Source organism: Nerophis lumbriciformis, linkage group LG04 (assembly GCF_033978685.3).
Source record: "Nerophis lumbriciformis linkage group LG04, RoL_Nlum_v2.1, whole genome shotgun sequence".
NCBI classification, from domain to species: domain Eukaryota; kingdom Metazoa; phylum Chordata; class Actinopteri; order Syngnathiformes; family Syngnathidae; genus Nerophis; species Nerophis lumbriciformis.
The window spans coordinates 64,692,229-64,707,479 of record NC_084551.2 but is presented as its reverse complement, the minus strand read 5'-3'; the positions used below and the strand labels follow the sequence as shown (position 1 = coordinate 64,707,479).

Sequence of the window (15,251 nt, the reverse complement as noted above, 5' to 3'; positions counted from 1 at the left end):
TCTAACATAATAGTGTGAGAGTCCAATCCATAGTGGATCTAACATAATAGTGTGAGAGTCCAGTCCATAGTGGCTCTAACATAATAGTGTCAGAGTCCAGTCCATAGTAGATCTAACATAATAGTGAGAGTCCAGTCCATAGTGGATCTAACATAATAGTGTGAGAGTCCAGTCCATAGTGGATCTAACATAATAGTGAGAGTCCAGTCCATAGTGGATCTAACATAATAAAGTGAGAGTCCAGTCCATAGTGGATCTAACATAATATTATGAGAGTCCAGTCCATAGTGGATCTAACATGAGAGTCCAGTCCATAGTGGATCTAACATAATAGTGAGAATCCAGTCCATAGTGGATCTAACATGAGGGTCCAGTCCATAGTGGATCTAACATAATAGTGTGAGAGTCCAGTCCATAGTGGATCTAACATAATAGTGTGAGAGTCCAGTCCATAGTGGATCTAACATAATATTGTGAGAGTCCAGTCCATAGTGGATCTAACATAATATTATGAGAGTCCATTCCATAGTGGATCTAACATAATAGTGTGAGAGTCCAGTCCATAGTAGATCTAACATAATAGTGAGAGTCCAGTCCATAGTGGATCTAACATAATAGTGTGAGAGTCCAGTCCATGGTGGATCTAACATAATAGTGTGTTAGTTCAGTCCATAGTGGATCTAACATCATAGTGTGTGAGTCCAGTCCATAGTAGATCTAACATAATATTATGAGAGTCCAGTCCATCGTGGGTCTAACATAATAGTGTGAGAGTCCAGTCCATAGTGGATCTAACATAATAGTGAGAGTCCAGTCCATAGTGGATCTAACATAATAGTGAGAGTCCAGTCCATAGTGGATCTAACATAATAAAGTGAGAGTCCAGTCCATAGTGGATCTAACATAATATTGTGAGAGTCCACTCCATAGTGGATCTAACATAATAGTGAGAGTCCAGTCCATAGTGGATCTAATATGATAGTGAGAATCCAGTCCATAGTGGATCTAACATAATAAAGTGAGAGTCCAGTCCATAGTGGATCTAACATAATAGTGTGAGAGTCCAGTCCATAGTGGATCTAACATAATAGTGAGAGTCCAGTCCATAGTGGATCTAACATAATAAAGTGAGAGTCCAGTCCATAGTGGATCTAACATAATATTATGAGAGTCCAGTCCATAGTGGATCTAACATAATAGTGTGAGAGTCCAGTCCATAGTGGATCTAACATGAGAGTCCAATCCATAGTGGATCTAACATAATAGTGTGAGAGTCCAGTCCATAGTGGATCTAACATAATAGTGTGAGAGTCCAGTCCATAGTGGATCTAACATAATAGTGTGAGAGTCCAGTCCATAGTGGATCTAACATAATAGTGTGAGAGTCCAGTCCATAGTGGATCTAACATAATAAAGTGAGAGTCTAGTCCATCGTGGATCTAACATAATAGTGTGAGTGTCCAGTCCATAGTGGATCTAACATGAGAGTCCAGTCCATAGTGGATCTAACATAATAGTGTGAGAGTCCAGTCCATAGTGGATCTAACATGAGAGTCCAGTCCATAGTGGATCTAACATAATAGTGTGAGAGTCCAGTCCATAGCGGATCTAGCATAATAGTGTTAGAGTCCATTTCATAGTGGATCTAACATAATATTATGAGAGAACAGTCAATAGTGGATCTAACATAATAGTGTGAGAGTCCAGTCCATAGTGGATCTAACATGAGAGTCCAGTCCATAGTGGATCTAACATAATATTATGAGAGAACAGTCAATAGTGGATCTAACATCATAGTGTGAGAGTCCAGTCCATAGTAGATCTAACATAATAGTGAGAGTCCAGTCCATAGTGGATCTAACATAATAGTATGAGAGTCCAGTCCATAGTGGATCTAACATAATATTATGAGAGTCCAGTCCATAGTGGATATAACATAATAGTATGAGAATCCAGTCCATAGTGGATCTAACATAATATTATGAGAGTCCAGTCCATAGTGGATCTAACATAATAGTGTGAGAGTCCAGTCAATAGTGGATCTAACATAATAGTATGAGAGTCCAGTCCATAGTGGATCTAACATAATAGTGTGAGAGTCCAGTCCGTAGTGGATCTAACATAATATTATGAAAGTCTAGTCCATAGTGGATCTAACATAATATGATGAGAGTCCAGTCCATAGTGGATCTAACATAATAGTATGAGAATCCAGTCAATAGTGGATCTAACATAATATTATGAGAGTCCAGTCCATAGTGGATCTAACATAATAGTATGAGAGTCCAGTCCATAGTGGATCTAACATAATATTATGAGAGTCCAGTCCATAGTGGATCTAACATAATAGTGTGAGAGTCCAGTCCATAGTGGATCTAACATGAGAGTCCAGTCCATAGTGGAGCTAACATAATAGTGAGAGTCCAGTCCATAGTGGATCTAACATAATATTATGAGAGTCCAGTCCATAGTGGATCTAACATCATAGTGTGTGAGTCCAGTCCATAGTGGATCTAACATAATAGTGTGAGACTTCTGTCCATAGTTGATCTAGTTCATAGTGTGAGAGTCCAGTCCATAGTGGATCTAACATAATAGTGTGAGAGTCCTGTCCATAGTGGATCTAGTTCATAGTGTGAGAGTCCAGTCCATAGTGGATCTAACATAATAGTGTGAGACTCCTGTCCATAGTGGATCTAGTTCATAGTGTGAGAGTCCATTCCATAGTGGATCTAACATAATAGTGTGAGAGTCCAGTCCATAGTGGATCTAGTTAATAGTGTGAGAGTCCAGTCCATAGTGGATCTAACATAATAAAGTGAGAGTCCAGTCCATAGTGGATCTAACATAATATTATGAGAGTCCAGTCCATAGTGGATCTAACATAATAGTGTGAGAGTCCAGTCCATAGTGGATCTAACATAATAGTGAGAGTCCAGTCCATAGTGGATCTGACATAATAGTATGAGAGTCCAGTCCATAGTGGATCTAACATAATATTATGAGAGTCCAGTCCGTAGTGGATCTAACATAATAGTGTGAGAGTCCAGTCCATTGTGGATCTAGTTAATAGTGTCTGAGTCCAGTCCATAGTGGATCTAACATAATTGTGTGAGACTCCTGTCCATAGTGGATCTAGTTCATAGTGTGTGAGTCCAGTCCATAGTGGATCTAACATAATAGTGTGAGACTCCTGTCCATAGTGGATCTAACATAATAGTGTGAGAGTCCAGTCCATAGTGGATCTAACATAATAGTGTGAGAGTCCAATCCATAGTGGGTCTAACATAATAGTGTGAGAGTCCAGTCCATAGTGGATCTAACATAATAGTGTAAGAGTCCAGTCCATGGTGGATCTAACATAATAGTGTGTTAGTCCAGTCCATAGTGGATCTAACATCATAGTGTGTGAGTCCAGTCCATAGTGGATCTAACATAATAGTGTGAGACTCATGTCCATAGTGGATCTAACATAATAGTGTGAGAGTCCAGTCCATAGTGGATCTAACATAATAGTGTGAGAGTCCAATCCATAGTGGGTCTAACATAATAGTGTGAGAGTCCAGTCCATAGTGGATCCAACATAATAGTGAGAGTCCAGTCCATAGTGGATCTAACATAATAAAGTGAGAGTCCAGTCCATAGTGGATCTAACATAATATTATGAGAGTCCAGTCCGTAGTGGATCTAACATAATAGTGTGAGAGTCCAGTCCATAGTGGATCTAACATAATAGCGTGAGAGTCCAGTCCATAGTGGATCTAACATAATAGTGTGAGAGTCCAGTCCATAGTGGATCTAACATAATAAAGTGAGAGTACAGTCCATAGTGGATCTAACATAATAAAGTGAGAGTCCAGTCCATAGTGGATCTAACATAATATTATGAGAGTCCAGTCCATAGTGGATCTAACATAATATTATGAGAGTCCAGTCCATAGTGGATCTAACATAATAGTGTGAGAGTCCAGTCCATAGTGGATCTAACATAATAGTGTGAGAGTCCAGTCCATAGTGGATCTAACATAATATTATGGGAGTCCAGTCCATAGTGGACCTAACATCATAGTGTGAGAGTCCAGTCCATAGTGGATCTATCATAATAATGTGAGAGTCCAGTCCATAGTGGATCTAACATAATAGCAAGAGAGTCTAGTCCATAGTGGATCTAACATAATAGTGTGAGAGTCCAGTCCATAGTGGATCTAACATAATAGTGTGAGAGTCCAGTCCATTGTGAATCTAACATAATAGTGTGAGAGTCCAGTCCATAGTGGATCTAACATAATAGTGTGAGAGTCCAGTCCATAGTGGATCTAACATAATAAAGTGAGAGTCCAGTCCATAGTGGATCTAACATGAGAGTCCAGTCCATAGTGGATCTAACATAATAGTGAGAGTCCAGTCCATTGTGGATCTAACATGAGAGTCCAGTCCATGGTGGATCTAACATAATAGTGTGAAAGTCCAGTCCATAGTGGATCTAACATAATAGTGTGAGACTCATGTCCATAGTGGATCTAACATAATAGTGTGAGAGTCCAGTCCATAGTGGATCTAACATAATAGTGTGAGAGTCCAATCCATAGTGGGTCTAACATAATAGTGTGAGAGTCCAGTCCATAGTGGATCTAACATAATAGTGAGAGTCCAGTCCATAGTGGATCTAACATAATAAAGTGAGAGTCCAGTCCATAGTGGATCTAACATAATATTATGAGAGTCCAGTCCGTAGTGGATCTAACATAATAGTGTGAGAGTCCAGTCCATAGTGGATCTAACATAATAGCGTGAGAGTCCAGTCCATAGTGGATCTAACATAATAGTGTGAGAGTCCAGTCCATAGTGGATCTAACATAATAGTGTGAGAGTCCAGTCCATAGTGGATCTAACATAATAGTGTGAGAGTCCAGTCCATAGTGGATCTAACATAATAGTGTGAGAGTCCAGTCCATAGTGGATCTAACATAATAGTGTGAGAGTCCAGTCCATAGTGGATCTAACATGAGAGTCCAGTCCATAGTGGATCTAACATAATAGTGAGAGTCCAGTCCATAGTGGATCTAACATAATATTATGAGAGTCCAGTCCATAGTGGATCTAACATAATAGTGTGAGAGTCCAGTCCATAGTGGATCCAACATGAGAGTCCAGTCCATAGTGGATCTAACATAATAGTGAGAGTCCAGTCCATAGTGGATCTAACATAATAGTGTGAGAGTCCAGTCCATGGTGGATCTAACATAATAGTGTGTTAGTCCAGTCCATCGTGGATCTAACATAATAGTGTGAGAGTCCAGTCCATAGTGGATCTAACATAATAGTGAGAGTCCAGTCCATAGTGGATCTAACATAATAGTGTGAGAGTCCAGTCCATAGTGGATCTAACATAATAGTGTGAGAGTCCAGTCCATGGTGGATCTAACATAATAGTGTGTTAGTCCAGTCCATAGTGGATCTAACATCATAGTGTGTGAGTCCAGTCCATAGTGGATCCAACATGAGAGTCCAGTCCATAGTGGATCTAACATAATAGTGAGTGTCCAGTCCATAGTGGATCTAACATAATAGTGAGAGTCCAGTCCATAGTGGATCTAACATAATAGTGTGAGAGTCCAGTCTATAGTGGATCTAACATAATAGTGTGAGAGTCCAGTCCATAGTGGATCTAACATGAGAGTCCAGTCCATAGTGAATCTAACATAATAGTGAGAGTCCAGTCCATAGTGGATCTAACATAATAGTGAGAGTCCAGTCCATAGTGGATCTAACATAATATTATGAGAGTCCAGTCCATTGTGGATCTAACATAATAGTGTGAGAGTCCAGTCCATAGTGGATCTAACATACTAGTGAGACTCCAGTCCATAGTGGATCTAACATAATATTGTGAAAGTGCGTCGTTCCCCATCTCCACGGACTTCTATTTTCTCTTATCCACTTGTCTTTCTCCGTTGTTTTGTTAAGCTTTTTGTTTAAACCTGGTGTGCCTCGTGAGCCGAGGAACGCGCGTACCGTTACACGCCCGGCAATCACCACCGCATCAACAGAACGTGTGAACATGCTTTGATCCTACGACGTGTGCTTGTGTTGTCACCCAGTCAGTGACGGTGGAAGGCATCAAGGTGGTGAGCACCGTCATCCTCCCGGCCACCGCCGACGTCATGAAGGGCGGCGTGACCTGCCAGGTCGCCAACGAGCACGGGACAGACAGCAAGGCTTTCGTCGTGTCTCTCAAAAGAGGTCAGATGCCATTTCATCTCCCGTCAAAGTGGACGCTTTCCATTTGACCGTGAGCTCTGTTGTTCTAGCGCAACTAACATGAACATGGTAGAAGTCCATGTTCGAGTTCATCTGACGCCTCATTGAAAAGTCTTTGCTGCATGCACAAATTTGAAGCTGATTCTTTGGCACCATAATCAAAAGAAATGTGAATCAAGCTTTTTCTCCAGGCACCCGTTTCCTCTGAGAAAGGCCCTTGAAATGTCACAATCAGGGGAATTTATGCTTAGAATTACAAACAAAGTGGAGAGGAGTGACTTAAAGGGGAGCATTATCACATTTTCAGAATGGTTAAAACCATTAAAAATCAGTTCCCAGTGGCTTATTATATTTTTGAAGTTTTTTTCAAAATTTTACCCATCACGCAATATCCCTAAAAAAAGCTTCAAAGTGCCTGATTTTAATCATCGTTATATACAGGTAAAAGCCAGTAAATTAGAATATTTTGAAAAACTTGATTTATTTCAGTAATTGCATTCAAAAGGTGTAACTTGTACATTATATTTATTCATTGCACACAGACTGATGCATTCAAATGTTTATTTCATTTAATTTGGATGATTTGAAGTGGCAACAAATGAAAATCCAAAATTCCGTGTGTCACAAAATTAGAATTTTACTTAAGGCTAATACAAAAAAGGGATTTTTTAGAAATGTTGGCCAACTGAAAAGTCTGAAAATGAAAAATATGAGCATGTACAATACTCAATACTTGGTTGGAGCTCCTTTTGCCTCAATTACTGCGTTAATGCGGCGTGGCATGGAGTCGATGAGTTTCTGGCACTGCTCAGGTGTTATGAGAGCCCAGGTTGCTCTGATAGTGGCCTTCAACTCTTCTGCGTTTTTGGGTCTGGCATTCTGCATCTTCCTTTTCACAATACCCCACAGATTTTCTATGGGGCTAAGGTCAGGGGAGTTGGCGGGCCAATTTAGAACAGAAATACCATGGTCCGTAAACCAGGCACGGGTAGATTTTGCGCTGTGTGCAGGCGCCAAGTCCTGTTGGAACTTGAAATCTCCATCTCCATAGAGCAGGTCAGCAGCAGGAAGCATGAAGTGCTCTAAAACTTGCTGGTAGACGGCTGCGTTGACCCTGGATCTCAGGAAACAGAGTGGACCGACACCAGCAGATGACATGGCACCCCAAACCATCACTGATGGTGGAAACTTTACACTAGACTTCAGGCAACGTGGATCCTGTGCCTCTCCTGTCTTCCTCCAGACTCTGGGACCTCGATTTCCAAAGGAAATGCAAAATTTGCATGGTTGGGTGATGGTTTGGGGTGCCATGTCATCTGCTGGTGTCGGTCCACTCTGTTTCCTGAGATCCAGGGTCAACGCAGCCGTCTACCAGCAAGTTTTAGAGCACTTCATGCTTCCTGCTGCTGACCTGCTCTATGGAGATGGAGATTTCAAGTTCCAACAGGACTTGGCGCCTGCACACAGCGCAAAATCTACCCGTGCCTGGTTTACGGACCATGGTATTTCTGTTCTAAATTGGCCCGCCAACTCCCCTGACCTTAGCCCCATAGAAAATCTGTGGGGTATTGTGAAAAGGAAGATGCAGAATGCCAGACCCAAAAAACGCAGAAGAGTTGAAGGCCACTATCAGAGCAACCTGGGCTCTCATAACACCTGAGCAGTGCCAGAAACTCATCGACTCCATGCCACGCCGCATTAACGCAGTAATTGAGGCAAAAGGAGCTCCAACCAAGTATTGAGTATTGTACATGCTCATATTTTTCATTTTCATACTTTTTCAGTTGGCCAACATTTCTAAAAATCCCTTTTTTTGTATTAGCCTTAATTTTGTGACACACGGAATTTTGGATTTTCATTTGTTGCCACTTCAAATCATCAAAATGAAATGAAATAAACATTTGAATGCATCAGTCTGTGTGCAATGAATAAACATAATGTACAAGTTACACCTTTTGAATGCAATTACTGAAATAAATCAAGTTTTTCAAAATATTCTAATTCACTGGCTTTTACCTGTATGTTCAGAATCACCAAAATTAGGTGACTTGTGTATTTTTTGGGGGGGGCCTTTTTGTTTACACAAAACCGTGCTAATTTCTGTGGAGAAGAAGCTGCAATTTTTTTCCCTGCACCACCAACGCGCTCCTCCTTTTTGTTCTTCTTCCCCCTTGCAGCTTTTGACAACTCCGCCAACAGAGGTAGAGCCTTCTCCCTCCTCCTCCTCCTCCTCTCCCTCCTCCTTTCAGGACTCTTTGTTGTACAGACCCTGTCATTTTAGTACACCGACCCCACCCTCCCACCCCCCATCCCTCCTACTTCACCTGTCTCCTCCTCCATCTCACACACACACACACCCACACACACACACACACACACACACGCACGTTCCTCTGCCGCACTGTAATCTTGTACATTATTCCTCTTGCTACCAAACACTGTGGATATTGTATATTGTTCTTCTTCTTCTTTTCTCGTCACCTTTGTAATGACATCTGTCCTCTATTTTGTGGATGCTACGACACGTTTTTTTTGTGTTTTTTTTGTGGCCCTCAGGGGACAATAAAGGACTCTATTCTATTCTATCCCTTCCTTTCCACTCTTGTGTGTCTCCTTTTGAACTCTTCCACTCGACTGCCGCTTCCTCGCCGCACGTTTCTCCTCTTTTAGGGTGTGTTTTGTGCGTAGGCCTTTGTGTTATGGTTTTGCTGAGCTGCCCGACTGAGCTACTTTCTTTCTCTCAAAAAGTGCTGCTCTCTGGAAACCCTGCGCTTAAGTCAGGTCTGTAACCGCTAACCTCTCTGACACGCTGTTTGTCGTCACGTGTTTTTGTGTATCGCCGTCTCTGTGCGCGCACAATGTTTGTGTTTTTTAAGAGAGCTGAAGTGTTTGTGTACGCACACTTGTGTTACTGTCCTTGTGCCAACAGACGTCTTGCGTAGAAATCATGGACAATACGTATTTATTAGTTAGGTACAGTGAGATTATATTGTTTTTGGTGGGGGAATTTCACCTATCATTCACAATCCTGATTAGGGATGATGTTTGATAAAAAAATTATCGAGTTCGAGCCTATTATCGAATCCTCGTATCGAACCGATTCCTTATCGATTCTTTTATCGAGTCCAGATAGGTTGTTCTACACTCTTAGAAATAAAAGTGCTAAGTAGAACCATATATGGTTCTTCGGCTCGTCCTCATAGGAGAACCCTTTTTGGCTCCAGGTAGAACCTTTTTCCACCTGGAACCCTTTTGGAGGGTTCTACCTAGAACTGTGTGTGTAAGGTTCCACCCAGAACCCCCCATGAGAGGTTCTACAAAGCACCCACGCAGGGAGTTCCACTAAGAACCCTTTCGTATTTCAAGGGTTTCATCTAGAACCCACACAGGGAGTTCCACTAAGAACCCTTTTGTATTTCAAGACTTTCATCTAGAACCCACGCTGGGAGTTCCACTAAGAACCCTTTCGTATTTCAAGGGTTTCATCTAGAACCCACACAGGGAGTTCCACTAAGAACCCTTTCGTTTGTCAAGGGTTTCATCTAGAACCTATGCAGGGAGTTCCACTAAGAACCCTTTCATGTTTCAAGGGTTTCATATAGAACTCACACAGGGAGTTCCACTAAGAACCCTTTCGTATTTCAAGGGTTTCATCTAGAACCCACGCAGGGAGTTCCACTAAGAACCCTTTCGTATTTCAAGGGTTTCATCTAGAACCCACACAGGGAGTTCCACTAAGAACCCTTTCGTTTGTCAAGGGTTTCATCTAGAACCTACGCAGGGAGTTCCACTAAGAACCCTTTCGTATTTCAAGGGTTTCATCTAGAACCCACACAGGGAGTTCCACTAAGAACCCTTTTGTATTTCAAGACTTTCATCTAGAACCCACGCAGGGAGTTCCACTAAGAACCCTTTCGTATTTCAAGGGTTTCATCTAGAACCCACACAGGGAGTTCCACTAAGAACCCTTTTGTATTTCAAGACTTTCATCTAGAACCCACGCAGGGAGTTCCACTAAGAACCCTTTCGTATTTCAAGGGTTTCATCTAGAACCCACACAGGGAGTTCCACTAAGAACCCTTTTGTATTTCAAGACTTTCATCTTGAACCCACGCAGGGAGTTCCACTAAGAACCCTTTCGTATTTCAAGGGTTTCATCTAGAACCCACACAGGGAGTTCCACTAAGAACCCTTTTGTATTTCAAGACTTTCATCTAGAACCCACGCAGGGAGTTCCACTAAGAACCCTTTCGTATTTCAAGGGTTTCATCTAGAACCCACACAGGGAGTTCCACTAAGAACCCTTTTGTATTTCAAGACTTTCATCTAGAACCCACGCAGGGAGTTCCACTAAGAACCCTTTTGTATTTCAAGACTTTCATCTAGAACCCACGCAGGGAGTTCCACTAAGAACCCTTTCGTATTTCAAGGGTTTCATCTAGAACCCACACAGGGAGTTCCACTAAGAACCCTTTTGTATTTCAAGACTTTCATCTAGAACCCACGCAGGGAGTTCCACTAAGAACCCTTTCGTATTTCAAGGGTTTCATCTAGAACCCACACAGGGAGTTCCACTAAGAACCCTTTTGTATTTCAAGACTTTCATTTAGAACCCACGCAGGGAGTTCCACTAAGAACCCTTTCGTATTTCAAGGGTTTCATCTAGAACCCACACAGGGAGTTCCACTAAGAACCCTTTTGTATTTCAAGACTTTCATCTAGAACCCACGCAGGGAGTTTCACTAAGAACCCTTTCGTATTTCAAGGGTTTCATCTAGAACCCACACAGGGAGTTCCACTAAGAACCCTTTCGTATTTCAAGGGTTTCATCTAGAACCCACACAGGGAGTTCCACTAAAAACCCTTTCGTATTTCAAGGGTTTCATCTAGAACCCACACAGGGAGTTCCACTAATAACCCTTTTGTATTTCAAGACTTTCATCTAGAACCCACGCAGGGAGTTCCACTAAGAACCCTTTCGTATTTCAAGAGTTTCATCTAGAACCCACGCAGGGAGTTCCACTAAGAACCCTTTTGTATTTCAAGACTTTCATCTAGAACCCACGCAGGGAGTTCCACTAAGAACCCTTTCGTATTTCAAGGGTTTCATCTAGAACCCACACAGGGAGTTCCACTAAGAACCCTTTCGTTTGTCAAGGGTTTCATCTAGAACCTATGCAGGGAGTTCCACTAAGAACCCTTTCGTATTTCAAGGGTTTCATCTAGAACCCACAAAGGGAGTTCCACTAAGAACCCTTTTGTATTTCAAGACTTTCATCTAGAACCCACGCAGGGAGTTCCACTAAGAACCCTTTCGTTTGTCAAGGGTTTCATCTAGAACCTATGCAGGGAGTTCCACTAAGAACCCTTTCGTATTTCAAGGGTTTCATCTAGAACCCACACAGGGAGTTCCACTAAGAACCCTTTTGTATTTCAAGACTTTCATCTAGAACCCACGCAGGGAGTTCCACTAAGAACCCTTTCGTATTTCAAGGGTTTCATCTAGAACCCACACAGGGAGTTCCACTAAGAACCCTTTTGTATTTCAAGACTTTCATCTAGAACCCACGCAGGGAGTTCCACTAAGAACCCTTTCGTATTTCAAGGGTTTCATCTAGAACCCACACAGGGAGTTCCACTAAGAACCCTTTCGTTTGTCAAGGGTTTCATCTAGAACCTATGCAGGGAGTTCCACTAAGAACCCTTTCGTATTTCAAGGGTTTCATCTAGAACCCACGCAGGGAGTTCCACTAAGAACCCTTTTGTATTTCAAGACTTTCATCTAGAACCCACACAGGGAGTTCCACTAAGAACCCTTTCGTATTTCAAGGGTTTCATTTAGAACCCACACAGGGAGTTCCACTAAGAACCCTTTCGTTTGTCAAGGGTTTCATCTAGAACCTATGCAGGGAGTTCCACTAAGAACCCTTTCGTATTTCAAGGGTTTCATCTAGAACCCACACAGGGAGTTCCACTAAGAACCCTTTCGTTTGTCAAGGGTTTCATCTAGAACCTATGCAGGGAGTTCCACTAAGAACCCTTTCGTATTTCAAGGGTTTCATCTAGAACCCACACAGGGAGTTCCACTAAGAACCCTTTTGTATTTCAAGACTTTCATCTAGAACCCACGCAGGGAGTTCCACTAAGAAACCCTTTCGTATTTCAAGGGTTTTATCTAGAACCCACACAGGGAGTTCCACTAAGAACCCTTTCGTTTGTCAAGGGTTTCATCTAGAACCCACACAGGGAGTTCCACTAAGAAACCCTTTCGTATTTCAAGGGTTTCATCTAGAACCCACACAGGGAGTTCCACTAAGAACCCTTTTGTATTTCAAGACTTTCATCTAGAACCCACGCAGGGAGTTCCACTAAGAACCATTTCATGTTTCAAGGGTTTCATCTAGCACTCACACAGGGAGTTCCACTAAGAACCCTTTTGTATTTCAAGACTTTCATCTAGAACCCACGCAGGGAGTTCCACTAAGAACCCTTTCGTATTTCAAGGGTTTCATCTAGAACCCACACAGGGAGTTCCACTAAGAACCCTTTTGTATTTCAAGACTTTCATCTAGAACCCACGCAGGGAGTTCCACTAAGAACCCTTTCGTATTTCAAGGGTTTCATCTAGAACCCACACAGGGAGTTCCACTAAGAACCCTTTTGTATTTCAAGACTTTCATCTAGAACCCACGCAGGGAGTTCCACTAAGAACCCTTTCGTATTTCAAGGGTTTCATCTAGAACCCACACAGGGAGTTCCACTAAGAACCCTTTCGTTTGTCAAGGGTTTCATCTAGAACCTATGCAGGGAGTTCCACTAAGAACCCTTTCATGTTTCAAGGGTTTCATCTAGAACCCACACAGGGAGTTCCACAAAGAACTCTTTCATGTTTCAAGGGTTTCATCTAGATCTGACACAGGGGGTTCTAAAAACATCCCTTTTCAAAGGTTTTCACCGATAACCGTCTTGTCTTCTGAGGGTTCTATAAAGAACCATGTTGTATTCTACAGATCAGTTTAGTTCATATTATATTGTGGTCATTTATCATGTTGACATTGAACAAACATTCAAAACATTTGAATGAGAAAAACATTTATTTAAAGATAGGCACCATGTTATCAGGAAGTATGTCCCTGGTGACACAGGATCTTACCCATGCTTTCAACAATCCCTGAAGAACTCTTTCTTCCAAAAACGGTTCTCTGGATCAAAATAGTTCTTACTGGAACCCTTAGTGTTAGTGAGAACCCTTTTAAAACCAATTATTCAGAAAAGGGGTTTTAAAGGGTTCTCTGGATCAAAATGGTTCTTACTGGAACCATTAGCGTTACCAAGAACCCTTGAAAAACCCTTTCTTCGGGAAAGGGTTTTTCAGAAGCAAATGGTTCCAGTTAGAACCTCAGCCCTTGTAGAAGAACCCTTTTAGAACCCTTATTTCTAAGAGTGTATATGGAAAAAAACACACAATATTCGGTTTAACAAAAGCTCACTTTTATTATATAAGAAAAAATATAATAATAAATAAATAAATATTGACTGTTACCCCCCCTAAAAAAATAAAATAAAATAAATAAATATTGACTGTTGTTACCCAAAGTATATTAAGTGGGATTTTTCAGAAAAACAAACATATACAGTAACACAAAAACAACCTTGTCTCTGTGGTCACTATGGGTGTATAAATAATAATATAGTGTTAAATAAAATCAGTCCCTTGGGCACAAAACTCAGATTAGGGATGATGTTTGATAAAAAAAATTATCGAGTTCGAGCCTATTATCGAATCCTCGTATCGAACCGATTCCTTATCGATTCTCTTATCGAGTCCAGATAGGTTGTTCTATATGGAAAAAAAACACACAATATTCGGTTTAACAAAAGCTCACTTTTATTATATAAGAAAAAATATAATAATAAATAAATAAATATTGACTGTTACCCCCCCTAAAAAAATAAAATAAAATAAATAAATATTGACTGTTGTTACCCAAAGTATATTAAGTGGGATTTTTCAGAAAAACAAATATATACAGTAACACAAAAACAACCTTGTCTCTGTGATCACTATAGGTGTATAAATAATAATATAGTGTTAAATAAAATCAGTCCCTTGGGCACAAAACTGAAAATAATACAGCTCTCCAAAAAGTGCACTTCTGCTGCTATTGGAACATAACTGTTTGTTATGATGCTTTGACATTGTTGCACTTTATTTCTTTATGGAAAGAAAATTCTATGAAGAGAAAAGTTGTTTGCAAATGTGGTTCCAATGCTAAAAAAATGAAAAGTTAAAGCTAAAAAAAAGAAATACACTTTATTGAGTTAACATTATTTCTTCATAGGGGGAAAGATGTGATGTTAATATTTGGGTTAAAAATATTTTTTCCAAACCAGTAATTATAGTCGGCGAATGATGTGTTGTTGTTGAGTGTCGGCGCTGTCGAGAGCTCGGCAGAGTAACCGTGTAATACTCTTCCATATCAGTAGGTGGCAGCGGGTAATCAACTAATTGCTTTGTAGATGTCGGAAACAGCGGGAGGCAGTGTGCAGGTAAAAAGGTGTCTAATGCTTAAACCAAAAATAAACAAAAGGTGAGTGCCCCTAAGAAAAGGCATTGAAGCTTAGGGAAGGCTATGCAGAACGAAACTAAAACTGAACTGGCTACAAAGTAAACAAAAACAGAATGCTGGACGACAGCAAAGACTTACTGTGGAGCAAAGACGGCGTCCACAATGTACATCCGAACATGACATGACAATCGACAATGTCTCCACAAAGAAGGATAAAAACAACTGAAATATTCCATCCATCCATCCATCCATCCATCTTCTTCCGCTTATCCGAGGTCGGGTCGCGGGGGCAGCAGCCTAAGCAGGGAAGCCAAGACTTCCCTCTCCCCAGCCACTTCGTCCAGCTCCTCCCGGGGGATCCCGAGGCGTTCCCAGGCCAGCCGGGAGACATAGTCTTCCCAACGTGTCCTGGGTCTTCCC

At 41.3% G+C, this 15,251-nt stretch overlaps 1 protein-coding gene across 3 annotated transcripts in view; it reads left to right on the top strand.

The window, feature by feature from the left end:
• Positions 1–15,251, top strand: part of bcam (basal cell adhesion molecule (Lutheran blood group)) — a 267,906-nt gene that overhangs the window by 228,889 nt on the left and 23,766 nt on the right. Inside the window, exons 12-14 of one of the 3 annotated variants that reach the window (XM_061958776.1) lie at positions 6,102–6,243; positions 8,439–8,462; positions 9,010–9,042. In XM_061958776.1, the coding sequence (XP_061814760.1) occupies positions 6,102–6,243; positions 8,439–8,462; positions 9,010–9,042 (199 nt within the window). The remainder of the gene's footprint in view (positions 1–6,101; positions 6,244–8,438; positions 8,463–9,009; positions 9,043–15,251) is intronic. The other 2 variants (XM_061958777.1, XM_061958778.1) reach the window with 2 other exon arrangements.